We start from the raw sequence: 26,650 nt of genomic DNA, 5'->3' as shown, positions 1-26,650 counted from the left end.
CTGGTGTCTCCTCTCTCCAGCCATATCTCGTTTGTTGAGCATTTATTATCATTATCCTTCTTACAATGCTGTCTTTGGGAGCCTGCCAGCATTTCCCTAACAAAACCTTCCTTCCAGAGGGACTTAACTCAGCCATAAACTTTTGCTCTGGGCTGAAACTCTGCCTGGTGGGGGGTTTGCTGAAGAAGCACACATTGATCATTTTTTATTAATAACCAAGCCCTGCTCAGGCTTCACCAGCCAAGAAGCTCATAAAGCTGCAAGGCAGCTTCACTTCCACAGTGGGCACAGAATATTTTATTGTGCAGCATTTCCCAGAACACTCTGGCATCTAGCACATAACCTATACACGAATTTGTAAATTCTGTCCTTCAGTGGAGCACAGCAATTTTTCCTTTTGGAAAGAAACCTCATACCTAGCACGATCAGCCTTTAGTGAGAAGCATTTCAGCAGTTAACAAATGGCAAGCATGGTGGCTGAGAGCAACATGAAACTCTAATTTTATTTTTTTCCTGATCAAAAGACAACTGCTTTTAGCCTGCAGAGTGTGTTTATAGGAAAGTTATAAGCTCTTGGAATCCATTACAAACACAGATGAAATATTTCAAATGCAGATGAAAACACCACTTGGATTACATGGTCACCAGAGAATGCTGTTAAAAGGAAGGTAAATATAACCCATGAAATAACCATTTCTTTATACTTTTTTTTTTAACGTTGTGTGAAACAACTTTTGTAATTACAGGCAGGCACTGAAGAGCTCAGTGCTTGAAAACCTTTGCCACCCCAGGGCTCCTTGCATGTGACTTACTTGTTGTGCAGCCAGATGATGGCAGGCTTTGGGTTTCCTTCTGCCCTGCAGGTGAAATAAACTGTGTTTCCCAGGAGCACATCCACGTCCTGGGGCTCTGAGGTTATTCGAGGCCTCTCTGCAAAACACCATTTGAACAAAACCCAGTCCAAAGCAGCACAAAAATTCAGCCCAGCTAGGGTGTGGTGGGGCACACAACAGCCATCCTGCAATGCCCCAAGAAACAGGTACAGCCCCAGGCACAGCAGCATCCACTCAGAGCCACCTCAAAACTCACTAACACCTGCAAAAATCATGAAGGAATAGCATCATTCACCTGTAAAGGCCCTGGGGAATTACTGCTGCTCCTATTCCCAGTAGCTGGGCAGTGGATGAGTTCCCACAGTCCTGACTGTACAGGGGATCATTACAGAGCTGGTCCCTCTCTCCCCCAAAGAAGCAAAGAAGTCAGTAGCATCCTCACTTGGGTTGTTTCTCTGCCCTTGGCAGCCTGGAGCTTTCTGCTCCACCTGAGCACAGAGCCAGCTCCCTGCAAGCCACACCACTTCCTTCCCAACAGGATTTCATTCATTATGGCCCTAATTCATCATCCTGTCCCTGTCCAGCCAAGCCTTTCACTGTGTTCTTCACTCTGAATGTACTCAAGCACCAAGCAAGGTAAACATTGAAAGGATGTGCTAAAACAGGGAGGAATTTATGGACAAGCCCTGGAGTGCTTGAGCTTGATTCAAAAAGCTTACCCATTTCACAATCTGCATGCTCATCAGTGATCCAGTAAAACCAGCTGGATTATCCCTAAAACTGAGAACTTGTCACCTACTCCAAGGGAAGGTCAGTGTCCTCACTCCTCAGACCACAAATTAATGGCTCAGAAAAAATCCCCAAAGGCAAACCCAGCACAGCCCAAACCCAGCACAGCCCAAACCCAGCTCAGCCCCACAGTATAAAACACTGACCCAGGGCAGATTTGCCCCTGTGGTTCACAGCTGCTCAAAGCCATGGGTTAATGGTACCAGCAGCTTTCAGACTGACTCAAATATCAGCCACCTGCATGGGTAGAGCTCTGTGCTGAGCTCTGTATCATTTGTCTTCCCAGCTGGCACACCACCAAGGTGAAAGCCAAATGCCAGCAAAATCTTCCCACCAGGTGCTCTGGTAATTTGACAGACACCCCACTGTGTTTCCATGCCTAAACCAGAACAAATTTGCACTAACAGCTGTACTGTGGCACGGGGAGTGTGCTGGGGACAGCGTGCTGTGTGGCACAGCCACTCCATGTGTCCCCAGCTGCTTTGCCTAGGCCCTTCCTATCCCCCCTCCCTTGAGCTCATGGGCCTGTTTGTGCCAACTCAACTCTTTGCATGGCTGTGCCCTAAATTAATCTGCGAAATGGTAAATTTTTATTTTTTTAAAATAATGAAATCATAAGAGAAAAGCTGAATTCAATGGAGAGCTCTTCAAAATCCAGCTGAGCTCACACATTTGGCTCACAGCAGGGCCGTGCACAGCTGGACTGGCATATCCAGGGGGGATGCTAACAGCCAGCCCACGTGGGTGGGAATTTCTCAAACTGACTCTACCAGCAGCAAAGCACCATGGAACTACAGCCAATGTTTGTGCCAACCTCCACTTAAAAATCAGAGTTTTGTCTTACCTCCACTTAAAAATCAGAGTTTTGTCTTTTTCTATATGAAATAACTAATTTTAAGATTTTTTCAGAAAAAAACACACTTTAAAACTCTAAGTTTAAAGAATAACAGCCTAACAAAATCCATCAGTTACATCACAGTCAAACACAGCATTCAGCTCCATATCTACAATGCTCTCCCTCAGGTTTCCAGTTGTGCTCCCTGCCACTGCAGCTCTCCCAGTGTTCCCCTTCTGTTCAGCCTAATGTGGGGTATTTCCTGGTTTAGCCACTGGGCAGCAGATCCTTTACCAGCCCTACTCTGCGCAAAAAGCCAAGACAACACCCACCAGCCAAAACAGAGCTGCCTCCAACACCCCTGGCAATATCAGCTTCCTCCTGCAGCCCCACTGGGATTTTCCCATTCCAGCAGTGAAGGAGGGAGAAACCAGGATGCCAGCAGAGGGAAGAGGGAGGAAAAGGGCAGGAGGGAGCAATTTCCAGCCCACAGGGCAGCTGCAGGGATCACAGTGGAGGGTGTGAGCTGGCTCACCACAGTTGAGCTCCTGGGCGGTCAGGGTGGCGATGGAGCGGCCGTGCAGGCCCCGCGGAGCCTCGCAGGTGGCGGCGCTCTGGATGCTGCCCTGCTCTGCGTGCTGCTTCAGCAGCTCTGCCAGCCACAGCAGCTCACAGTCACACACCAGAGAGTTGGAGTCCAGCCTCCTGCAACAGCAAAAGGCGTCTGAGAGCCCAGGCTGCGGCTGCTGGGCTGCCTCCTTCTCCAGGGGACACAGCTCTCCAGGGTCACCTGGGTGGTTTGCCCTGTATTTGGTTATATCCCAAGTGAAAATCCGAGATATTTCATTACCACAATGGTAAGCTAGGATGCTTGACCAATTAGAAAGATTTAATTAGAAAACTACTAGAAACTATTCCAGTTTCAAATAGAAATTATTTAGTTAAACCGGATTATGCAGTTTTGGACTACTTGAGACACTGAAATGTTGGGGTTTTACCCTGGGATGGAGATTTCAACCTTTACTGAATTCTGTAAGAACTGCCTAACTGCCTCTGTTACAGCTTTTCTCTTTTATCTCCAACACCACCCCCCCACCACCACCATTTATTTATGTGTGGATGGGATCAGACCCTTCCTGAAACCAGCTGTGAGGGGTTGCAGCATTTCTGCACAACTGGAAGAACTTTTATTACTGCAACACAAGCCTGAACCAGAGCAAATGGAGCTCCAGTGACCTCCCAGTGCCCCCAGCCTCTTCCCTGCACTGACCTCATTCCTACAAGCAGTGCTATCCGTGAGGATAAATGAGGACTACAGGGGGATTAGTTTGTTCCTCCTTCCCCACTGACAGTTTTACAGTTGATGGGTCTGAGCCATTGTCATGGTTTTCAAAACCAGGACAGCCATCCAAAAACAAAATACAAAAAAAACCCTAAACAAACAAACAAACAAAAAAAGGAAGAAAAATCTAACACTTTCAGGGTCACATATTTGAGAATGTGAGATTTCACACAGGGCCATGACTGAGTATTTTATAGACATCCCATCTTTTTCTCTGGCACTACAGACAGCATTTCACAAGATATTCCCTGTTAAAGAGAAGTGAAACATTTTACCTGCTTGCAGAAATCACTGAGGGCAGCAGTGAGAAATACATTACTTTATTGTACTTGAAAATCATGGCAGAACACCAAAATTCTTTACCTTTTGAATTTTTTTCCTCCCAAACACATCATAGAACTTATTTCCAGAGATCATAAAACCAAAGCAAGAAAGAAGTAAGCTGAAGAGACAGACAGGTTATGTGGGAATGGCACTCTGGGGAATTCCTGCATGGAATGGGAATCATGCCCCTTGGCACTCCTCTGACTAATTTCAATCTAGAAAACAAGCCTTTTCTTTTATGACTATGATTTTTCTAACCATGTTAGATACTGATCTACAGACATGTTCAAGGTCATATCCATGACCTGGACTTTCTACATTTTTCAAGGATGTTTTATGGGTTCAAACTCTTGTGAAGACTTTCCAGGAACGTTCATTCCTGCGGCATTATTAAGCTGTAAGCTGATTATAATTAGACACTAGCATAAAGAAACTTCTAACTGCTTAAATAAGCTTTCAGGTCCAATCAAAACTGTTTTATAAACTAAGCAGTGGCCTTAGAAGTGCAACAACTAAAAGCTTTGCCAACCAGGCACATTCTTCCTCAGGTCCTGCCCATCTGATTGAAGACAAACAATCTCTTTGCAGGCAATATTTTTTACTTACAGCCGTTTGAGGGATTCCAGTTGAGAGAATGTCCCTGGATGAATCCTGGAAATCTTGTTGTTGTGCAAGAATCTGCAGTGGGAGAAGCCATGCCAGAACATTATTCAGTATTTGCACTGTGAGGATGATAACACCCCAGGTCACAACTCGGATTCAATGCAAAGGCCACTCATCCAAACGGAGCTCAGTGTTTGAATTCACGTTTGTTTCCATGAGCTGGAGGGATTTCATCCCTTGGTGGGTGTGACGTAACATGCCAAAGGCAAGAGCGGGCGTGGGCTGGAAACCGTGACTCAGGATGGGATGGAACAGGTTGGAACTGGATCCTTCCAGTTTCTCTGCACAGGGAGGAGAAAGGGCACAAAATCCCCTCAGACTGGACCCACCCTCTGTTTTCTGGGCCCGGGTCAGCTCCAGTTTAGAAGGGATCTTTTCCTTGCCCTGTGCAGATGATGTGACAATTCCACAAGGGCAGCCATTGGTGTTAGACAACTCCTGCATTGGACTCCATGTAGTTATTAGCCCAAATCCATGAGCAAATCTAATTCAGACAACAGCCACCTAAACTGGGCTTGTCTCTGAACAAAACTGAGGTAAATTCTCACTTCCAAAATCTTAGCACACACATAAAACTCTCCAGTTGTTAGGGGGAAACCCTGATTGCGCTAAAATGCACAAACTTAATGGGGACCAAGAGGGGACCATGAACTCCCCATTCCCATAATGGTGGGGGAATTTACTTGTGTTGGTTACATCTAAAACTCATGAGAGACCGTTGATAAAAGAGATTAAGTAATTTTAGTAGGTGGTGGAACAGGAGAGAACACAAAAGCAGCACAGGTCGAGTGCAAATGTCTGCACACACATGTGTGCACCAGAGTCCAGCCTGGTTGCCCAGCTTGGAGGCTGAAAAACCTTCCTTTAAAATTTAAATCCAGAATTTTTGTTGGATCCAATACAGTGACTGAGATCAGCCATGCACTGATCCAGGTCTGAATTTTCCTAAGGGTGTGGGATCCCACAGTTTTATTTCTTTGGCATGTATGGATATAAGGCACATTTCCACAGAGCCCAGAAGAGTCTGCTGGTTTCTCCATGGAGTGGGAACCACAGATGGACTGTTGTACTGGTGGCTCCATTACTGCTAGAAGCAATCCTGGGGAGCAGGAGACTCCATTTCCTTACTGCTTTCAAGAAGGATGTGTGTTTTTCTTGTTAGACTTTCTTCTGACTTTATCCCTTTTCCACCCCCTTATTTAGCTCACTCTGCCCAACAGTGACTAACGTTGCTGACCTTATGCTCAGAGTAAAATTTCACTTGGCTTGACCAGCTGTAGGACTTTCTGCAGATTTACTCCTATTTAGATGGAAACCTGAACATAACATAAAATGGGAAATTCCCTTCACATCCTCAGTCACCCTCCCCCTCAGCAATTATGTAAAATCTCTTTCTTTAAAGAAGTTTCTTTTTGCATTTTGGAGATCACACTCCATGCTAGCAAAACTGCTGCACTAAATAAAGGGGTTTTTCCCCTTCTCCTCACCCTCCTAGTCCCAATAAATTCCCCATCTTTACTCACAGCCTTTCAAGTTTAGGCAGGTCACTAAAAGTCTCCAGCTCCAGACTTTCCAAGTTGTTGAAATGCAGGTACCTGTGACAGAAATCACACACAGATTGAATTTAAGAGACAGAAGATCTTTCCAGATCAACCCACCAGTGCCCCCCAGCTGGTCACCACTCATCTCAGGGAAGGTGTGGAGAAGCCAGAATCCATGTTAGTGTCTCCAGTTTCCACATGCAAACACAGCAGCCAACATGGCTTTTCTGCTAATACAGACTAATATTTTTAGTTCCACTAAAATCCAAAGTGTGACCTGCCAGTCCAGAGGCCAAGGGGACCTCCTGCCTGTCCCAGGTCACCCCTTGCCATCAAGAAAAAAAACGTGCTGCCTGCAGAGCAACTCACCACAATACCTGAGCCTCCCTGTTGCCATGAGCTGTGACATTCACCAGCACAACTGACACATTCCTGATCTTTAGATGGATTTTTTACAGCCCCCAAATTGCCTAAACTATTCTCCTTTATTTTACACAGGCATAAATTTCACAGCAGACACAGATTAACCACAGATCTACAAATACTCATTCTGCTATTGTAGCTGACTGCATTGAGAAATAATTGCCTAAGCCTCCACATGGCTGCCTGATTTGTAATGGAAGGATTCATGATAAATGGTCCAGTATCAGAGAGGGTGACTCAGATTCTGCACTGGAGGGTCACAGTGGGGAGGACAGGGACGTGCTCTAATCACTCTCAGATGCCTGCTGAGATTGCTCTGGACCTTGAGGAAAGCATCTGATCCTGTCCATCACTTGGGTTATACTTTTTCCTGAAAAGCTGGCTTGTGGGGACAGGAAAACGGGGTAGGATTTGAGCAAAGCTATTTCTTCTGGAGTTAAGCCTGCCTGGGATTGAAAACAGATGGGACTTTCAGCGGGTTGTTTGTTGGTTTTGTGGGTTTGTTGGTTTTGGTTTTTTTTCTTTTATTCGTGACATCAAGTCTGGAACACTCACTGCTGAAATATCCCTGTGGGCAGCATCAGCTCTCTAAGCTCAGCTTAGAGCCAGTTCCAGCTTCCTAAATTTTCTCCCAGGCATCCTTGCTGAGTTGGCTGACGAACCACAGTGTACACAAGCTTGGTGGCACACCAATTGTTAGGATTGCCTGAAACTTCCAATTATGCTCTGTCCTCTTGTGCTGTCAACCTGGAGAACAAGATGGATCCTATTCCTTTTACAGCAAAGTCCTTGGTCACATTCCAGCCCTATAAATGCTGCAGCTGGGAACAATTCAGGAATTAGACCAGTTTCACCTTTGGTCCCTGCTCTCCAATGATACAAGCAATCCTGTATTTGAATTATCTAGGAAGAATAAATCATTAGGAAGGAATTGTCCCCTGTGAGGGTGGAGGGTGCCCAGAGAAGCTGTGGCTGCCCCATCCCTGGATGTGTCCAAGGGGTTGGATGGGGCTGGGAGCAACATGGGACAGTGGAGGTGTCCCTGCCCATGGCAGGGGGTGGGATGAAATGAGCTCTAAGATCCTTCCTAAGCCAAACCATTTCACATATCTGTAATTCAAATATCCAGGCTCACACTCCCTCCACCAGTCCCAAGCAAGAAAAATCCAGTCCCAGTTTCAGGAAGGCACTTCAGAAGAGCCAGATCTCAGTCTGCCCATCTCACCACGAGAGCGGTGCACTGAGAGTCAAAAATCAAAACAGCAGAGCTTTGCCCTAGACAGAAGGGGAGCAAATGGGGACTGCTGGAGTGATGGACTCCAGCTGCCAGGAAAGCACACGAGGCTCCCTCCAGCCCAGACTGAGCGCAGAGCGCCATGCGGCTCGAGGGAAGGTCATGACTGTGTTTGTTTGGATCCTTCATCTTCCCCCGCTGCAATTTCCAGATGCTTTGCAGCATGGGAGCACCACCACCCTGGTAGCTCCCAGGAATACTTGGCAGCCCCAGCTCCCAGCTTGCACTGCATCCATTCATTCCCAGCAGAGCTTTGGATGAGAGAGAAACTAAACCAGCACCCTCAATTTAAGTAAAGGACCAGATCTGACTTTCTGCTCGAGGAATGCCCAGACACAAACCCAGCAGAGCCTTCTGCTCCCAGCCCTCCTGCAGACCCTCATAAGGTCCTTGGAAATAAAAGCCATCAGGGGCACAGCTGGGTTCTTCCTATGCTCCAGAGGTTTGGGTGCCGGAGAAAACACATGGAACACCAGTAGGAAGAGACCTCAGCACTAACTGATCAAAACCAATACCCAGAACAGCTGTTTTGAAATGAACCCAGTGTAGTCTGGCAAATGTGGATGAGAAAAGAGCAGCAGCTTCGTGTCACCCCTCCCTAAGTGCCTGCTGCTCCCCAAGCCTGGCAGCACAGCATGCAAACAAGGCTCATCTGTACTTACAGCTGCTCCAGGGAATGCAGCCCGTGGAAGGCATGTTGCTGGATGCTCTGGATCTCATTTTTATAAAGGTAGCTTTCAAAAGGAGAGAACGGAAACAGCATTAGGGGAACTGATCAGCAGTTGTGCTCTAAAAAGTCACAGGAAACAGCAATGACCCTCAACCCAAAACAGAACTTGCTGCCTGGGTTCAAGGGCAATGTTTTATACCCTGACACTCAACTCCAAACACACACAGTACATCCTGGCAAATATTAAAAGTGGGTTGTTAGATTTTGAAGAGGTCAAAAATTACTCAGCCACCAACTCACAGGTATTTCAGGTTCTCCAGATCTTCAAAGGATCTTCTCATGATTTGTTTTATCTGGTTATTGTTCAGCAGCCTGTTTAAATCAAGAAAGTAAAACACAGCTCGTAAAGTCAGCACGTGTGAGATTTGTGGCATTTCTGTTCTTGGATGCCCACTGAAAAATTCTGAGCCCAGGTGTCACAGAATTAAAGATTTAATGGGGTTAGCAAGTCAAAGTTTGGGTCTTCACACCAGCCAAGGCAGTAAGAAGGTTTCTCACCCAGAGGGGCCAAGTACTTCCAATATTGCAGTGTTCAAAGTATTTTCCTTACCTTTTGCCACAGTTTTCATCCCAAAGTGACAATTTCATCCAGAAAAGGGATGAGGGGATGGGAGACAGGCAGAAAGAAGCAGTGAGGAGTAAGATTTTAAATCATTGCTGTCACTCTTGTGCAACCACAGTGGGTGTTGGAGGTGCCTGGTTGTGTTCAACAAGTGAGCAGGGGAGTGCAGAGCCAGATTTTAGAAGTACAAATGCAGTTTGAAACACCAGTTCCCAGTGGAGTTACAGGAGCCACAAAATGCTAATAGCTTTGCTCTAATCACCTTGTAACTGATACACACAAATGAGAAAGAAATAAATTCAACTTTGACTCCTGAGGCTGCTCACAGACAACCTCCTTCGATCTCAGGAGCTTTGTGCCAGATTTTAATCCAAAACCTCTGGGCCACGTGGCACTGGAGAGCTGTGTGACACTGGTGTGTGCAGCTGCCATGGCTGTGTGTGCAGCTGATGCCTGGTGCCAGTGACCAGAAACAGCCCAGCTCTGCAAGAGCCACGCTGTGCAGCACTGTAACCACAGAGCTGAGCCCTGCAGAGCTCTGCTGCAGCCCCTGCCAAGCCCAGCACGGAGAAAACACAATAAATCACTTATAAATAGCTCCCTAACACACAAAGCTGAGCTGCTCCTCGTGGCTGCCCTCCCGTGGGTCTCTCGCCGTGGCTCCCACTGAGGTTCAGGTCTGGCAAAGCTCAGAGCTGGGGGGGTTTTTAGTGCTGAACAGCCCAGAGCAAGGATTTCACCAGGCACCACTCATTTTTAAAATTCCTAAATGGAGTTGTGGGCAGAGAGGGAATCTGTGAGTCTGTGCTGCAAAGATTTCTTTTTCAGGTGTTGTAGGAAAAACAGCAATTCCCTCTGCAAGCAGCCAGACCTTACTATGTTGGGTCACATTAAATACATGTACTGGATGTGCATTTTACAAGCTGATTTTTGCCATAGCTCTGCTCCTCAGGAACAATCTGCCAGCAGGCAGCAGGTGAGAAGACAGTTCAGCACTTTCCCTGCAGCAAAACCCAATCTTTGCCTTGCTTTTCTGGACAAAAAAGAGCAGCCAAGCCTCTGTCATTACAAGCCAAGGCCTTTTCCTGGCCAAAACCAGTTTGTGCAGGTAAAGGATGGAGAGAAAAGACAAAGAGATGGGGAGAAATGGCAAAAAACTTGTGGGAAAAGAAGATTAAGGTGAAATCAAACACCTCAAGGATGACAGAAGAGATAGAAGATGTCAGAAGCACACACACACATGTGATGGCAGCTTTACAAGTTCTCTCCAGGCAGCCGATGCAGCTTTCCACCAGCTTTTTCTCAGGTGGAGAATTACACTGAGGGTCAGAAAAAGCATGTGAGAAACCCAAGAGCAAACAGCTTTGTAAGGCAGGCAATGAGGGGTTGAGGAAAACCTCATTGCCCTGGCTTTGCCCATCCTCCCTGGATCAGCTGCCCTGACACCAGGGGTGTGGGTGGCACTGCCAGGCTGCACAGCCCAGGGCTGGGCACAGGCAGCCTGCAGAGGTGAAGGCAGAGAAGGCTGGAAAGCTCCTGCACAGCTGGAAGCAATGGCTCACACACAGCTGAGGTCAAACAGCCCGGGCTCACTCCTAAGGATGCAAAAATGATGTCAGGTCCTTGGAACACACGATCCTGCTCTGACAGCCGGCTATGCTGAGTGGAAACACAGTCCCTGAGCATCAACCCAAAAGTTTATTTGACGACTGAACACCCAAGGGCTGGCAATGAATGCCTGAGGGCAGTGTGGGAGAGGGCTTTTGTCTATTTGCCCACAGGACAAAGGCAACCCAGGCACCAGCCCTGCTTCCCTCCCTGCCCCATCAGCTTCCATCTCTGGCCAGAGCAGGACCAGGCAGCTCCTGCTCTGTTATCTGAGCCCTGGCCCCACTGCTGAGCACACAGTGGGCTGCCAGCACCGACCTCATTGCCATGGATGTCAGCACCTGGCACACACCTGGCATTGGCCATTCGCCTCCCAGGGGACAGGTGCAGTGACCAGGTGAGCAGGGTCACAGCAACAGCCTGAGCAGCCCCATGCAGCAGCACAGTCTGGAGCCCTTTGCTGATTGTTATCTTTAATGCTCAGAGTTCAGACCAGGACTGATCTCCACTAGGATTTCAAATTCCATTATGCTGTCTGGCTGTGTTTTGGGGCTATTTAAAAGCATTATCCCAGACTGTTTTGTTGTCTTGGCTATTTTGTTCAGTTCAAGGGAGTGTAATCACCGAGCCAGCCAAATAAGATGAATCCTGGAAGTTCAGATGGCAAGCAGCACACAGGGCTCTTATCTCATCGTCTGACACTTAAAAACTTGTTCATTGCCTGATTTAAGAATAAAAAGTGCATGGAAGAAGCCATCTCTGCTTCCTGTCTCAGGATTCCCCATTGTAATGGAAGGATAAGTCCTGGAAAACACTGGAAAGTGAGATAATGGTGAAGCCCATAATAGCCCACTTATTCCAAAATGCTGCTTTCAGAGAAATCCATGGACAAGGCAGCACAGCTGGCTCCTGGAGAGAGTTTGGATGGCTCCTGCACAGCTGTCTGTGCAATTCACCCAGGCAGAGCAGTGTGCCAAATCCCGACATGGCCTGGCCGTTGGTCCCAGCTGCCATCCACAGCAAAAATGCCCAATTCCTGCTGCCCTTAGAGGGCTGAAAGCTGGGACCCAGATCTGCTGGGAATAAATAAAATAATAAATAAATAATGATCTGGGAATATCATTATCTCTCTCATTATCTTAACCACACCCTGTAGCAAAGCAGGCTTAATTAAAAGTACCAGAAGCACATTTCCTGGCAATAGGATGGGGCATTCCCCTTCGTGCCCCATGAACTGGACTCCACATGAGTAGGAGAACTCAATCACACAGGCTGTATTCCTGCCAAACTCTTCTGGGATGTTTGAGATATACGAGCACCATGAGATCTGGCCCAGATTCACCAAGAGAACGTTTTACATTCAGTTTCCTCTAGATTTTATGTGTGACTGCCTCTCCTTTCTCCCTCCCCACCCTCTCTCTAGGTTTCCAGGCACAGGCTTAAGTTCCATTAAATGAGTGGCTTTCTGTTTTGAAGAATGTATTAAATGATGTGACAGGACAGAATTCAGGCTCAAACCATGTTCTCTTTCCTCCTTTCATTTGACAATCCACATGCTGCAGTCATTGTGACAAAACAGCTATTTTTTTCCTCACACCATTAATAGAAATCATCACGTAGTGTATTTAGAGGGGGAGAAAAATTGAGTTTTATGTTCAACCACACATTCCCCCTTGTTGACAGAATGATCTGGAATAGTTATTTCCCATATTTAAGGGAGGAACTTTTATTCTGAGATCCAAGCAGGCTCTGACATCCTCTCCTTGCTGGCAGGAGCACATTCTCTCAGGAGTTACTAAAGAGTAAAAGACAGAAACTCCACATTGCTGCTCTGTTCACTCTGAGGCTCTTTAGCAGCAGCAGCACCTAAAGCAGAGCTGCAGGGCTCACCAGAAGTGTTTTGCTCTCACCTGAGCAGAAAGAGAAACATGAAGTGAGCAGTGACAGGGCAAAGGGCCAGGCAGAGGCACAAGCAATGTGGTCTCCAGAGAGTCCCTGTTCTCCAGGGTGCTCTTGCCTCAGGAATACCAAAATACACACTGGGGATGTAAAGAAACTTTGGTCCCTGGCTTGGACATTTCTGTGGGGGATGCTGGAGAGACCCAGGGAGCAGCAACCCTTTGAACAGCAGGGAACCAAAGGGGTCAGGCAGCAGTGACTCCCTGGGAATCACAGGGCTCTCATCATCCATCCCCACCCAGAAATTACCTAAAAGATTAAAAACTGGGAAGCAGGGAGAGGCTGTGCCTCACCATGGGCTCACAGCATTTCCTCTCTCTCCCACAGCACCTGCTCTGAGCTAATGTTGGCTTCAGCCATGCAGCAAGTGATGGCAAACTGCAGCAAAACAGCTCTCCTGGACCTGGGGGAGCTGGGGATGCCATACAAGAGGGGTTTTGCCTCACTCTCCCTGCTATTTTTTTTTTTTTTTTGTAGCAAGGGGAAATATTAAGAGTTTAAAAATACCCAGCACCATCAGCGCAGATGGGAACAGGGCAGAGCCAGTAGGAGAGGACAAGGAAATCTTACAACTCTCTGAGATGTTCAGCCCAAGAGAACCTCTCCACCTGTACACAGGAAGCTCCCAGTGGTGCAGGATTTAGGATAACTTCTCATCACCTGTGCTGCTGCACCAGGAGTGGCCAGCTGGAAGCAAACAGTGACTGTGACTCTTCCACACACAAAGCTCCTGGTTTTAGTGCTAAAGTAGTGCTCTGTGATTCATCAAATCTCCCACACCAGAGGAAAGCAGAAGGGAGGGTCTGAGCTGTTGAACAGCTCCACTGGACATCCACACAGGCTCCTCTCCTGTCAGGATCTCAACCCATTTCCCTGCATCCAACACAGGCTACAAAGGTTTCCTTTTCAGGGTGGTTTATAAACTGTCAAACTTGGACACAGAACAGCCACCCTGCCCTAAAGGAGATGGAGAACAGAAGCTTCACCAGAATCTGTTGCACTTCCTCTGCCATTAGTGGGAAAAGCTCTTTTAAAAACATTCATTTGCTTATGGAAGATTTATTTAAATTCAATGGCAGAAAGCTGCAAGCTCAGAGCTCTGCACGTGGAACCTGAGCTATTCTATAGTCCAAACTTCTCCCTTCAAATTTTCTGGACAAATTTTCCCAGGAAGTCTCTCAGGGATTTTAAAGGATTTATTCTCTTTATCACTTGAAACGCTATCTAAGTCCTCAGGTAAAATTTACCATCTAAGAAACACCAGCAAATTCTTCAGCTCTTGTCAGTTTTGATGTGGGAATTGGACAAACCAAAGTTCCTGGAGAGAAATTTCCTTCAGGAGTGTGAGGTGCAATGTTCTCTCAGTCAGTTATCAAACTCTCCAGCCGTGGGAGTTTATCACAAGTGTGAGAATAACTGAGTGCTCCAGTCTGCTGGCCAGACCAGGAAATACAACTAAGCATAAGAAGTACTATCTAAATGGAAAAGTTGCCTTGGCAAATCAGGTTGATTTTCAGAATCCAAATATAAAAATGCAGTATTTTTTTAGAGCCGTGTTTCACCTGGTCCAGTACTCCAGCTCTGACAATGGCCATAGGACACTGTTTAGGGAAAGGAGGAGTGGCTGCCCACCATCTGTGGAAACAGACTGTTCTTACTGCCCTGGCATCCCAAATCATGAGCTCAGGGATGCCAGGGGTGCATTCCTGACTATTCCCTCTAATATCTGTTCATGGACTTGCTGTCCTTGAGGTCTGTCCAGGAGAGTGTGGAGACAGAAAGGAAAAAGAGCTGGAGAAATTTGTGGAGCACAAACAGGTGTTAGAGAGAGTCAGGTCCTTCCCCTCACTCAGGCCCTGTCTGTATCTACTCTGCACAGAGTGGAGGAGTCAGAAGACAGAAGCAAAATCCTGCAGGGGTCAGAGACCTGCCCAGTCCAAGGAGCTGGCAGGGCAGGAATTGAGACCCTCACAAAGCTCAGCAGGTTGGGTGGAGCCTCTGTCCCAGTGAAGCCCTGCCAGCATCCTCCTTTTCCCCAGGGCTCTGCTGAAACTCGCCCGGTGGTCCTGGGAGCTGCTGCCAAACATCTGCCTGCAGCACACTGAGATGACATCATCTGGAACCCTCTGTATCCTCACTCAGGAGAGCTCCAGGGGTGGAAGAGCAGGGCTGGAGATCAAGAGGCCTCAGCAGAGCTTGGTGATAAGGCAAAACCCTACAGATTTGGACTCTATTATCTCTCTAGATAGTGTTCTCTCATTTCTCGCTGTATCTGACTCTATCTCAAATGACAGAAATCCATCCAAAGCATCCTTTCTTCCCTATTATTTTTGGCAACTGAATATCACACAGTGCTGTGTGAGAGACTAACCTGGGGCTGTTTGGATGTACAGCATCAGTGGCAGTAAAGTTTCTGACCAGTCCATTTGATGAGCACCCGTCCTGGCCACAGCCAGGGTACTCAGAGCATCCTGCACTCATGGCTTGGCCACTCAGCCCTACACACAGAGTGCAAGGATCTTTGGCAAATGCTGATAAAGACTTCAGCAGGTCTCAGTATTAAAGTCCTGCTGTAATCCCACTTTTCCTACAACTGCTTAGTGTTGACTGAATGCCTTATTGCCCAGGTCTGCCACCTTCACAGGATCAGGGACTTCAGATCACTCAAGGCCAGAAAGAAAAAAAAACAACTTGAATTTCTGTTACCATTTGGGATCACGGATGTATGAACAACTGTCAGGTTCCCAAAGGAGCTGCTCTGCCTCACTGAGGGATTTCAGCTTGGGCCTGGAAATCCCATGGCTGTTAGCACCATGTCACAGCTCGAGTAATTAGATCTGAGTCCCAACATCCCGACTGCATCCAGCACAGTGCAGTGCTGACACAGCTTCTGGTTCTGATTTGGGAGCTGGGGTGTTTGCAGCTCCTTGGCTATGGGGTGCAGATGCTCTCAGATCTGTCTCCAAACCCTCAGCCCTGCAGCAGCCAGAAGGAGCAGAGAATCCCAGGATTTCCCTTGGGAAGAGTGAGAAGCTGGTTAGTGCAGCAGTGATGTGAGTGTGAAACAAGGCTGGACTGGCAGCTTTCCACCCCCATTCCTACCTGGATAGGGCAGATGTAGGTACTTCTTTTAGGGCAAAGGGAAAGATGGCATTTGAAGGGTGCTCAGTGGAACTCACACAGAGCAACTGATGTGGTTCATGTGCTAAAGGAGACCATAGAAAGGAAGATGATTTTAATTCACCCCTCCACTGTCTTGACCCCAGATGAGAACTTCTTTTATGGGCTACTCTAAGGCCATACCTGCTCAAACATCTCCAGTCAGTGCTAGAGCTCATCATGTTTTATTTTCAAGCAGAGAGGTTAATTGTGAAAAATGGAAGTTATTAAACCCCACATTTTTTAAAAGGGTAACATGACACAGGGTGGAACAGAGGGAATTTTAAAGCTGTGGCTGGATATGCACAACTTGACTGAAATAAATAAAATCCCAAGGCCACCTTTAAGCCATTTTAGGGGACAGTGCTAACACAAGTAATAAATGGATATCCTTGGAGTGCAACTTACAGTGTGTTGAGGTTCTTCAGTCTTCTGAAGACTCCAGGCTGTATCTCCTTGATGTGGTTGAAGCGTAAGTCTCTAAAAGCAGAGGATATAAACAAGTCATTAGAGCAGGGAAGGGAGTGGAGAAGGAGTGGGGACAATTGTTGGGGTCTGCTCTTGTCTGCAAAGTCAGGCAAAAGCTGGGACAAGCCTATAGTGATAAAATTCTTTAATTCCACAGAAAACCAGACACTAAAAGGACTCAAGGGACCATTCTCATGAGCACCAGAAGAGAGTCTGCAGCAAAACACCCCAAGTGCACATGCAATTACTCTTTCAACTCATCCTGATTTATAGAGAAACACACATCACCATGTGGACCCATAATTTAGCTCCCTACTAAAACTCTCTCTGCCCTACAATGGTTAAATCTGCTCAAATAACCTCATATAATAAGAATTTCCCATTTTGCTCTGCAATGCTCCAAGACTTACAACAGCTTATCTCTGCCTGCATTTCAGATCTGTGCCAACTGCAATTAGAATTACTGGAGTCCAGGGGATTCTGGCAAATTTCAAGGGCTGCCCATGGAACTACATCAGCTTGGAACCAAAAACCATGGGGTTTGGCTTGCTAATGGGATAATGAAATAAGAGCTAAGTGGTTTAACCTGGTTAACCAAGGATAAACACATCTATAGGGAACGTGGTGCATTGATTTGGCACCTTGCATGGCCCCGTGTATTATAACAAATCACAAAAGCTGACAAATGGGGATTGCTGCAAGTTTCTGTCCAAAGCACACACTGAAGTGGATTTTTTTCCTCCTGCACTACTTGATCTATCACATTTAGGGAATACACAGCTATTTTTTCATGTTAAGGCAGCCTTTTAAGGGAATTTTGTTCAAGAGGAAAAAAGCAATTTGCAAAATGTAGTCATTCTATGCTAAAAAATTCATAATAAATTTTCTCACTTTTTAGGCAGAAAATGTTGGGCTTAACTTGCATAGCTTCAAATGTGCATTTCTTGCCCTTCTTCTCAGAGGGAGTTTTGTATCTTTCTTCCCTGGCAACGTCAATTTGAGGGGTACCTTTGTGGATTTTTCCAGGCAATGGCTGCCACCATGAAGCCAAACACAATTAAGCCCTGGCAGCAGTGACAGCACACTGTGCTGCCTCTTCTCCACGGCCTCGTTAAAAGGAAAGACCAGACTAGGAGAAAAGGTGAAGAAATGCAAACTCGATTTACAGCCTGCAATGCACAAACACCAACCCCGCTGCCCTGGGGGGTTGTAAAGGACCCTGTAATTAGTGCAGGCAGCTGCAGGTAATAGGGAACATTACAAATACATGGGAGGAGCACACAGAGGTCAGGGCTGGAGCTGGCCATGCTCAGGGAGGGCAGTGCAGTGTAAAATCCAACTTTGGGTCACAGGCTGCAGGTGGGGACAAAAAGCTCTGAGTGTTTTAATGAATGAAGACAACTGCAGTCCTTTAAACCACACAGAAGTAGAGCTCTTTTTAAACTACACCACCCCCAAGGAGCATGTAATAAAGCTTAGCTCATTGTTTTAATGAAATATTTTAATTTTTCTTCTGTTTTCTGTTCCAGGTAAGGCCTTTAGATGATTCTCTGGACCCCAGCTATCTTTCAGTCCTTTGGAAAGTTCTTTTTGGTTTGCTCTCCATCACAAGGGCAACAGCTTCCCCACAGACAAAAATGGAACTGAAACACTGCATCCCTTCTCTGAGCACTTCATTTCAAGAAATGATGTGAAATAACTGGAGAGAATCCAAAATAAAGCAATGGGAATGATATGGAGTCTAGAAAACATGACAATGAAAAGAACTGAAATTGCTTATTTAACCATAGATAAAATAACTATGGCAGGAAATTGCTACAAATAGAAAGGGCAAATAGCCACTGACTGAAACTGCAGATTCAGGGTTTTTTTTAAATATCTCAGTTAGCAAGGCTCATAAAACACCCAGTGCACTTCAGGTGAGACAGGCATTAGCCACACATGGTTTAGGAAGGTGGATTCTGCCCTGGAGGATGGACCAGGCTATTCTGCCCCTGTACCCAAGACAGCATTAAAAGATACCAGTGTTGATGTCCCTGCACAGCCAAGAATGTCCCTGGGCATGCAGAGGAACCTGCATATTCTTCCTTACCATTTAAAAACCCCAATACTTTGGCTCATCCTTAGCGTTTGCACTCCAGACCTTGCCTCAGCCTAAATCATCGCCAGCAGTGAAGGGCTGCACTGGGAATCCGTGGCTTGAATGTGTTTGATGGAGAGCATTCCCCACTGAGTTTGTCTCCTCTCCCACAGAAACACTTATTGCTCTCTATTCCCAGGGCACTCACTCTGGAAATTCACGTCTCTGTTCAGGAACAAATGTGTTTTTTACAGGGACTGACCACAGAGCCCCTCCCAGGGCAGCTGCTCCCAGCTGCCCCACGCCACAGCAGCTGGGCTCCCTCCCTCCTGCCCACTTCTTTCCACCTGGGAATTCAAAAAATAATCCCTAATTTAACTCTCCCCCATGATTTCAAGGATGGCAGTCTGGGATTACAAATGACCTTCCCACAAGGAACAGCTGCTGCTAAAGGATTCTGGAAGCTCTTCTGCCTTCACACAGAGAGGAGGCCTGGGACAGCAGCATCACCCAGCACAGATCCCACCAGTTTGACTGGCTCAGCTAAAATCTCACCAAGCCCCCATGCTCTGACAGGAAAGTGACCTGGAATGTGTGGATAATCCTGGATCTGCTGTAGAAATCAGTCACCTTTTCTGAATTTGGGAATTATTGACAGAGATTACAAAGAATGCCAGAATTTGCACATGGATGGGGAAATGGATCTTTACAGAATTACACAGTCTGAGCCTCTCAGCTGCTATCAGAACAATCATCCCTGCAAGCCTTCTGTTAAATAATTATCAGTGATTAGCACATAAAGCAATCAATGGCTTTTACAAGAAACTTCCACTTCTGTTTAATCTATTTAGGCTTTCACAGACTCATGTATTACTATGTTAACTAAGCAGATAATTAGCTACAAGAGGCGTTTTACTGCAGTTCTGTGCAAATTACTGGGTTTGTGTCATTGAAGAATCCTTTGTGCTCCCAACGCTGTGCACAGCAGTGATGCTGACAGTTCTGCCCAGAACTGGTTGGAAAGTGGCAGCCACACAATCACCACCAACAATGACACAGAGAGTAAAGGTGCTTTTACAGAGATTAGATGGTGAAGTTCCTCCCAGTGTTTCCAGAGGAAGGGAGGGCGTGAAAGACATCCTATAAAAATATCCTATAAGACAAGTTTCCACCGTGCAAGAAGAGCCAGGACACGCATCAGAGAGATGCTCATTCCTCACATTTATCTGCACAACATCAGAGTCAGCTCTGCAGGTTCCCCAGTCCTGCCAAACCACTCCAGTCCTGGCAGGAAGGGAAAACTGCCTTGCTGAGATGGAAATGAAGAGTTCCAGGCTCACTGTCATCAGCTCCCCAACTCAGGAATGTCCCTGTCCCACACGAGTCCCCAAATGGCTTTAATAAATGACAGCCTTCATCCCAGAACCCCTTACACGGACAACTGAGCCCTGCCAGCCCTGAGAGGCAGATGAGGAGACCATGGGGAGGCTCAGGGCTGGGGATTCTCCAAGTCCTGGCTATTTTGGGCCTTACCAGCTTAAGACATCAAGATTTGGCTGTTCAAAGAGTGAAGAGGAAGGAAAATATGTTGAGCATGGAGATACAAGGAAATGAAAGGATGGGATCATGGTTGAAACAGTGGAGAGCGAGCAGCTGCAGGGAGCCTCACTCTGCAGAACAGGCTGTGTTTCCCTGCTGCACTGCCACACCACTCATTCTGAAGAATCAGGAACACGAGATTTTAATTAAGAAAATTACCACAGGCATTCCTGAACCCAGCTTTTTAAGATTCCAGCTCCCACAAACAGGAGTCAGGTTTGCAAAAGGGCTCCCTCTGAATCAGCTGGGACAGGAACTTGACCATAATCCAGCAGCCAGTGAACCAAGCTGGTTTGATCTCCCTTTTTCTGTCCATGTAAGCTGCTGGGAATGCTATGCCTGAAGGGCAGTGCCAGGGCAGGAGGGATCTGCTGGTGCCTCGTTCCTGGTGGGATCATTTCAAATACCACCTGGCATCCCTTTAGCTCTTTCCAGGAAGGGTAGGGCCAAAACATGGTTTTGGTCCTGTACACATGCTCAAGTAGGAAGATTACAAAAAAAGATGCTGAATTCCTCAGTGTTAGATAATTTGAGCTATTATTTATTAGCAGGGATGAAGAGTAGGGTCTGATCCTACCCAAAGAAGCTGAGTCTGTTCTTGGGCATTCATGGCAGCATGACTCCCTTAACCTAATGCATAATTCCTTTGCACCATTTATCCAAGATACATCAAAGCTAGAAAACTTTCCCTCTTCTTGAAGTGTGTTCTGACCCTGATTCAGAGGAAGTAAAATAAACACTTTAGTATTGAGTCTCATGTAGCTTAAGTGTCAGTCTTCCACATTTTACGAGCATGATCATTAAAGTTTTTACCCAGAATACACACACATTCTTTCACCAAAAAAATACTGATTTCTCCTTAAAGAGAACAGGAAAGAGTCCTGGTATCCCTACAGGGAGAGGGATGTGGTGAGGGCAACAAAAATACAAATACTCAAGTGGGAACCAGATGCTGAAGCACTGGAAGTTCAGCAAAAGCAGAATTTAAAACACTTAAGGTAGCTACAATCACAAGACTTAGAATCCTTCCATCAAAAGATGCTGGAATATTTCTAGAAAGAAAATATGTTTGAAATACCTTCCCTCCCTATTTTCTTGCCAATGAAGAGACTTCTAAAAATAGAACATGAAGTTCTTGGTCACCTCTAGAAGGTTTAATAAGGATTAAATACTACAGTGAAAGAAGTCAGAAAGAGGTTCTACCTGGCACATGCAGAATGTGTGGGTGTTCATTTAATGGCTGTATATAAGATTATCACACACAGAGGAAATGAGTAATCCCTTCTTCAACCCAAAACACACGACAGAGACCACAAACAGAGCAGCATTTCCAAGAACTCATTTGCCCAGTAAACCTTTCCCCAACAAATGTATAAAATTCCTTCTCAAAATGTGCTTATTAATAGACTAAGAGAGCTACACCCTGTCCTACTCCAGCCTTCCTCCTGCAGGAGGAAGAGAGGAGCTGAGCAGGCACCAAAAGCAGCACACAAGGAAGGGAAAGAAAACTTGTCCAGCTGGCCATGCTTACAGTGCCCAATTAGCAACCAGGTCTGTGAACAACTGGGTCGCCTTCAGTTCATGCCAGCCATGTGCTCAGATCCCCAATCCTGCCCTGTGCCCTCAGCTATGTTTCTCCAGCAGTACTCATTCATTATGTGCCCTGCATAATGCAGAAAGAAGAATAACCCATGGATAATTGGATTGCAATCCATTAGCTGCCAGCCAGAGGGGAACTTCTTTCCATGGATTTCTTCTACTCATGTCCACACGTTTCAAAGTTTATTGTTTCAAATGTCACACTGCAGAACAAATGGCTGTGAAGGTTAAAGACCTATTGAAATTTTCTGAGTGTATGTTCCACAGCTGTTCCCTTCCTTGGGCTGCTGGCTGGAAGAACTGCCTGAATCCCAGCAGTAACCAGCAGATCACATCTGGATAATCATGTTCCAGTTGAACAGACACCAGCCAAAGTACGTTTGCAGTTCTACACCATGAATTTTTATGGCTTATCTGTACATGTGTAGTCGCTCCTGCCATCCCATTCTCTGCTCAGGATGAAGCGAGCAGTCTCCATTACCAAAGATAAATAGTCTACTGCTAAAACCAGACTTTGGGCCAGATCCTCAGCTGTACCCAGCTGGGGTTGGGAAGGGAGGAGGGAAATGGCGACCCAAGAGGAGCCAGTAACAGCTCATCAATCCTGGAGCTGGTTCCGTGCCAATCCCAGCATCGCTCGGGGAAGGCGATGGGCGGCTCCGAGTGCCGCCAGCTGGCTGCAGCCCCAGGGGCCATCTGCCAATGGTGAAGCACAGCCTGTGCCAGCCAGGAGACTTCCCCACTCTTCCAGGATTCTTAGAGAGGGTGGCACGGAGTCACGGAGGTCAGAAAGTCCCAAACTCCCAACTTCAAAGCAAATCCACCTGGAAACTGCAGCTATTCTTCGAGGGAACCAAGCTGGAGCCTGGGACCGGTGTTTGGAGCTGCAGTGACAGACTCAGCCCTGTTCACACCAAAAATTAACTGTGGAAAATATCCCAATCCCACATTTTCTGCTCAGAATAACTCCATGATCAAGCCTATTCTTGCTATAATTCCAAATGTTCAGTCTGACACAAGGGTTCTCCCAGGAGAAACACTAGCAGTACCAAAAGTCAGGGCTTGGTTAAGAAGCATTCCTTGATCTTCCACAACTCAAAAAAAGTTTAATTACTCAAATGCTATTTATAAGAAATATAAATGGATGCTGGCTGGAAAATGCATTTGCATACATTAGATCTTCAAGATAGCCAGACAGTCAGGATTTTTCCTTGCCACACAAAGGCCCATGATCTGCCAACAGAGAGCACCCACCACGCTCATCTCTCTTTATGTCTATGATCACCAATATGTGGTTTGCTTATAATTATGCAGAGAGCAATAAGAGGATAAAAAGAATAAATCATCTTAAAAAATAGTGGCTCATGAAGAGTTATCTTCCTTTGCAATATTGCAATTTTTATATCTGACACCCATACTATTTCTTTAATGTTTTTAAAGCCAGTTCCTCATTCAAGGTGGTACAGAGAATGAAGCATGCTGCTGCCAGAGGGAGCACACCATTCCAGAACTGAGAAAGAGTTGGTGACACAGTAAACTTCCCTCCCTCTGCACTCAAAGGATCTCTAGCAGAAACTCACTCAGGCTCCACTGTGACAGCAAACCTTGCCTCATTGCAAACAGAGAACAGGAATTAAGCTTCAATGATTTCAGAAATACCTCAGTTCAGCCAATGGAACAAACCTTTCCCTCAATAGGGGAATAGGTTTAAACTGGGAGGAACAAGTTACTTTGCTAAAATCAGTCTCAGGGTACTTTAAATATTTAAATATTTCAAGATTCAGGGGAATAACGGGGAGAAAAAGATTGGTAAGAGTGTGAAGAGTCAGATGCTGCAAGTCACTGTAAGAGCACATAAGCACTGCCCAGTGAGCAAGTCCTGATCAGGGTCACACTGTAAATAATCATTCCAGCACCAGCCCAGGCAGTGAGAAAGCTTTGGCAGCTATAGCAAGGGTAGAGTTCATCCTGTGGGCCACCAATGCAAGAACCTCTGTGGTCTCCACCCACCACAGCAGACCTGGATGGCAGCAGTCCAATGCCATCCTGCCCACAGCATGTTCCTCTGGCTGCCAGCAGAGAAAGTGCATTACAATATTAGTGAGATGTTCAGGAGAGAAATGCTGGTATGGATGTGCCAGCTGAGATAAAAGTGAGTTTGTTATAAGCTAAGGGAAAAGCTGCTCAAACTCATGTTGGAAAGGTTTTGCAGCTGGCAGCAGTTTAAGGAGGATGAACATGAAGATTCAGTTTTGACAAGTCTTTCCAACTACTTACAAAAAAAGGGGTCATCCAAGACAAGGGATCAGATAAGAGTAGCACAGACGGAAGGATTTTGTCACGTGTCACTGCATCTTAAAGCCACCTTTAAATTTAGGATTAGTTTAGAATCACAGAGAAGTGCTCTTCTGCACCTATCAATAAGAGCTCTTGAGGATTCTCCAAGAATTCAGTGTCCTTTTCCTCCACCTTTCCTGTTTGAATGGATTCAGCCACCAATTCCCTCATCTTCTTATTTCTCAAGTAATCTGTGACTTAACACAGCTGTTACTTTCCAAATAAGCCTCAGTTTTGATTTGAACAGTTCAAGTAGAAAGTGGAAAATCAGTACTTAGAAATTCAGTACTGAAATGGTGTTGTATATATAAGGGAAGTGTTCATGTCACTGGAGACAAAAGCCTGAGCTGCTCTATTTCCTCTCTCCCCTACATCCATACACAAAGCCTTCTAAAATGCAAACTGTGTTCCTTTCCATAAGCTCAGTTTAACATTTTTGACCTTTGATTCCCCAAAACTGTCTTCTAGTGCTTGCTTGAAATTACTCTCATTCAATTTTTCAATTCCCTTGATTGTCCCATCAGCAATTAACTGATGCCAGTTAACTGATGCAGTTTCTGGTTTGTGTTTTAAAAGCACAAAACCGTTCTTGAGGCTGATAATTCTGCAGGAGGGAAAGAGGATAAAAAGTATACCTTTGACCCTTTTGCCTTTTTTTTTCCCTCTTTTTAAAGACCATGCAGGTAAGAAAGGCAGGAAAATGAAGTGGTTACTCACAGAATGTTTGTCTGGGGCGGGATCTCGGGGATGGTTTCCAACATCAGATGCATGCATCTCACTGTAGTCCTGAAGCACAGGCAGCGGCTGGGGCAGGAGCAGGAGAAACCAGGCAGGAGGAGAAAATACAAAAATCCTCCAAGAACTGAAGGTTTGATCAGCATGGTGTTTGCTGGAGCGTATTTGCCTCAATTCTGAGCTGCAGGGAGCTGACAAAAAAAGTTTCCCAGCCCTGAGGTCCAGGAGGAGGGGACTCATCAGCATGTGTTTGCAATTAAATTAAGGCAGTTTGACAGTCCAACCGCCCACCCTCTCTGCCATTCTGCACATCACTGGAGATCACACTGTCCCCACCCCTCTCTGATTGTGGCGCTGAAATACAAACTCTTCCTTCAGATCTATTTTTGCCTTGTTGCTTCTTTTAAACAGCAAATTAACTCCTCACCTTCTCCTCAGGCATCTCTGAAAGCACAGTGCACCTCCATGGACAGCAACCAAAAAATGACCTCGTGGTCTAGGGCTGAGCTGGGATGCAAAAGATCCAGGGCCAAGGTTTTATGTCAATTATTTTTTTGCCCTAGCACAGTCTGCAAACTAAAGAGAATCTTATCGAACAGCCTGTCAAATGTATGGTGCTGTACCATAGGATAGAGGCTGTCTCCTATTACATGTAGCTACAACATCAAGCAAAAATACACCTCTAACCATTGAGTGGGCATGGGATGTAACAGAGAAGGGATTTTAAAAGGGAGATCACTAACAGAGATAAATAACCTGCAAATAAAGACAAAACCCCACCCTGGAATCTGTAAAGTTTCTCAGGCAGAGTAAAAGCTGATTAATTTCAAAGGTTTTTGACCAAGTATAATTTCTTTCAACAAGAATGTCATTTGGGAAAATGTCAGGGCTTTTGAGAAATTCAAGGCAACTGAGGGGTGAAGAGGGGTAAAAAACATGAAATCAGCTGAGTTTGAACTGTAGGGAACGCAGTCCTCCATTTGTTTCTCCCCACTGGAAGATAAAATTGAGATGCAAAAGGCAGGATTTGTTTCCAGTTGAATTAATCACCTTTATAACGAAGCTACAGTGAACCAGCTGATCTTTAGTTTCAAGCTATTACTACACAATATCCTAAATGTATGGGTTGAGCACAAGGGAGGCACTAACACACCTTAGGATTTATATTGAGGAATTTCCAACACAGCACCCTCCCACATAACCTGGCAGGTCAAATGAAAGCTTCCCATCAACCTGCACATCTGCTTTGTACTGTACATTGCAAAATAATTAATGTGGCAAAGAAGACAAGAGTGACATTTAAACCTTCCTGGTTCAGATCTCTGTCACTTGAGCATTTGGGGAGAATGTTTTTGACAAGTCTTTCCAACTACTTACAAAAAAAAGGGTCATCCAAGACAAGGGATCAGATAAGAGTAGCACAAAGGGAAGGAATTTCATGCCATGGAAGGTAAAACATGTATTGGTTTGTCCAGCTATAAAAGAGAATTATCCTGCAGGCTTTCTGCACTCAGCCCTCAGGCTGTTTGTTTGTCCTGCCATCACTTGGACATCTAAGCAAGTTCACTGAACTCATGGTTTTGGGCAGAGTGTCCTCTAGCGGCCACCCAACCCAACCCAGGCCAACCCTGCTCACAAAAACCGGTTACAAAAAGCCAAATTATCATCTTCAGCCTCCATACAACAACTGACAGCTGAAAGCAGACTGCTCTGGTGAATAGCACAGCTTTTGATTCCGGAGGCATTGAGTGCTTTTAGAAGCACATCCTC

The 26,650-nt window shown here is 46.0% G+C and overlaps 1 protein-coding gene across 1 annotated transcript in view; it reads right to left on the bottom strand.

Moving 5' to 3' along the window:
* The window catches only part of LOC118694516 (peroxidasin homolog), a 42,766-nt gene extending 17,740 nt beyond the window's left edge, over nt 1–25,026 (bottom strand). Inside the window, exons 1-8 of the mRNA XM_036395629.2 lie at nt 24,863–25,026; nt 16,471–16,542; nt 9,015–9,086; nt 8,707–8,778; nt 6,310–6,381; nt 4,730–4,801; nt 2,993–3,162; nt 813–930 (exon numbers count right to left, since the gene is read on the bottom strand). Coding sequence (XP_036251522.1) covers nt 813–930; nt 2,993–3,162; nt 4,730–4,801; nt 6,310–6,381; nt 8,707–8,778; nt 9,015–9,086; nt 16,471–16,542; nt 24,863–25,026 — 812 coding nt within the window. The remainder of the gene's footprint in view (nt 1–812; nt 931–2,992; nt 3,163–4,729; nt 4,802–6,309; nt 6,382–8,706; nt 8,779–9,014; nt 9,087–16,470; nt 16,543–24,862) is intronic.
* Between the last annotated feature and the right edge of the window lie 1,624 nt (nt 25,027–26,650).

This window comes from Molothrus ater, chromosome 17, assembly GCF_012460135.2.
Source record: "Molothrus ater isolate BHLD 08-10-18 breed brown headed cowbird chromosome 17, BPBGC_Mater_1.1, whole genome shotgun sequence".
Taxonomy (NCBI): Eukaryota; Metazoa; Chordata; class Aves; order Passeriformes; family Icteridae; genus Molothrus; species Molothrus ater.
Note: the sequence above shows the minus strand (reverse complement) of the source record. Positions and strands in the feature narration are given on the sequence as shown.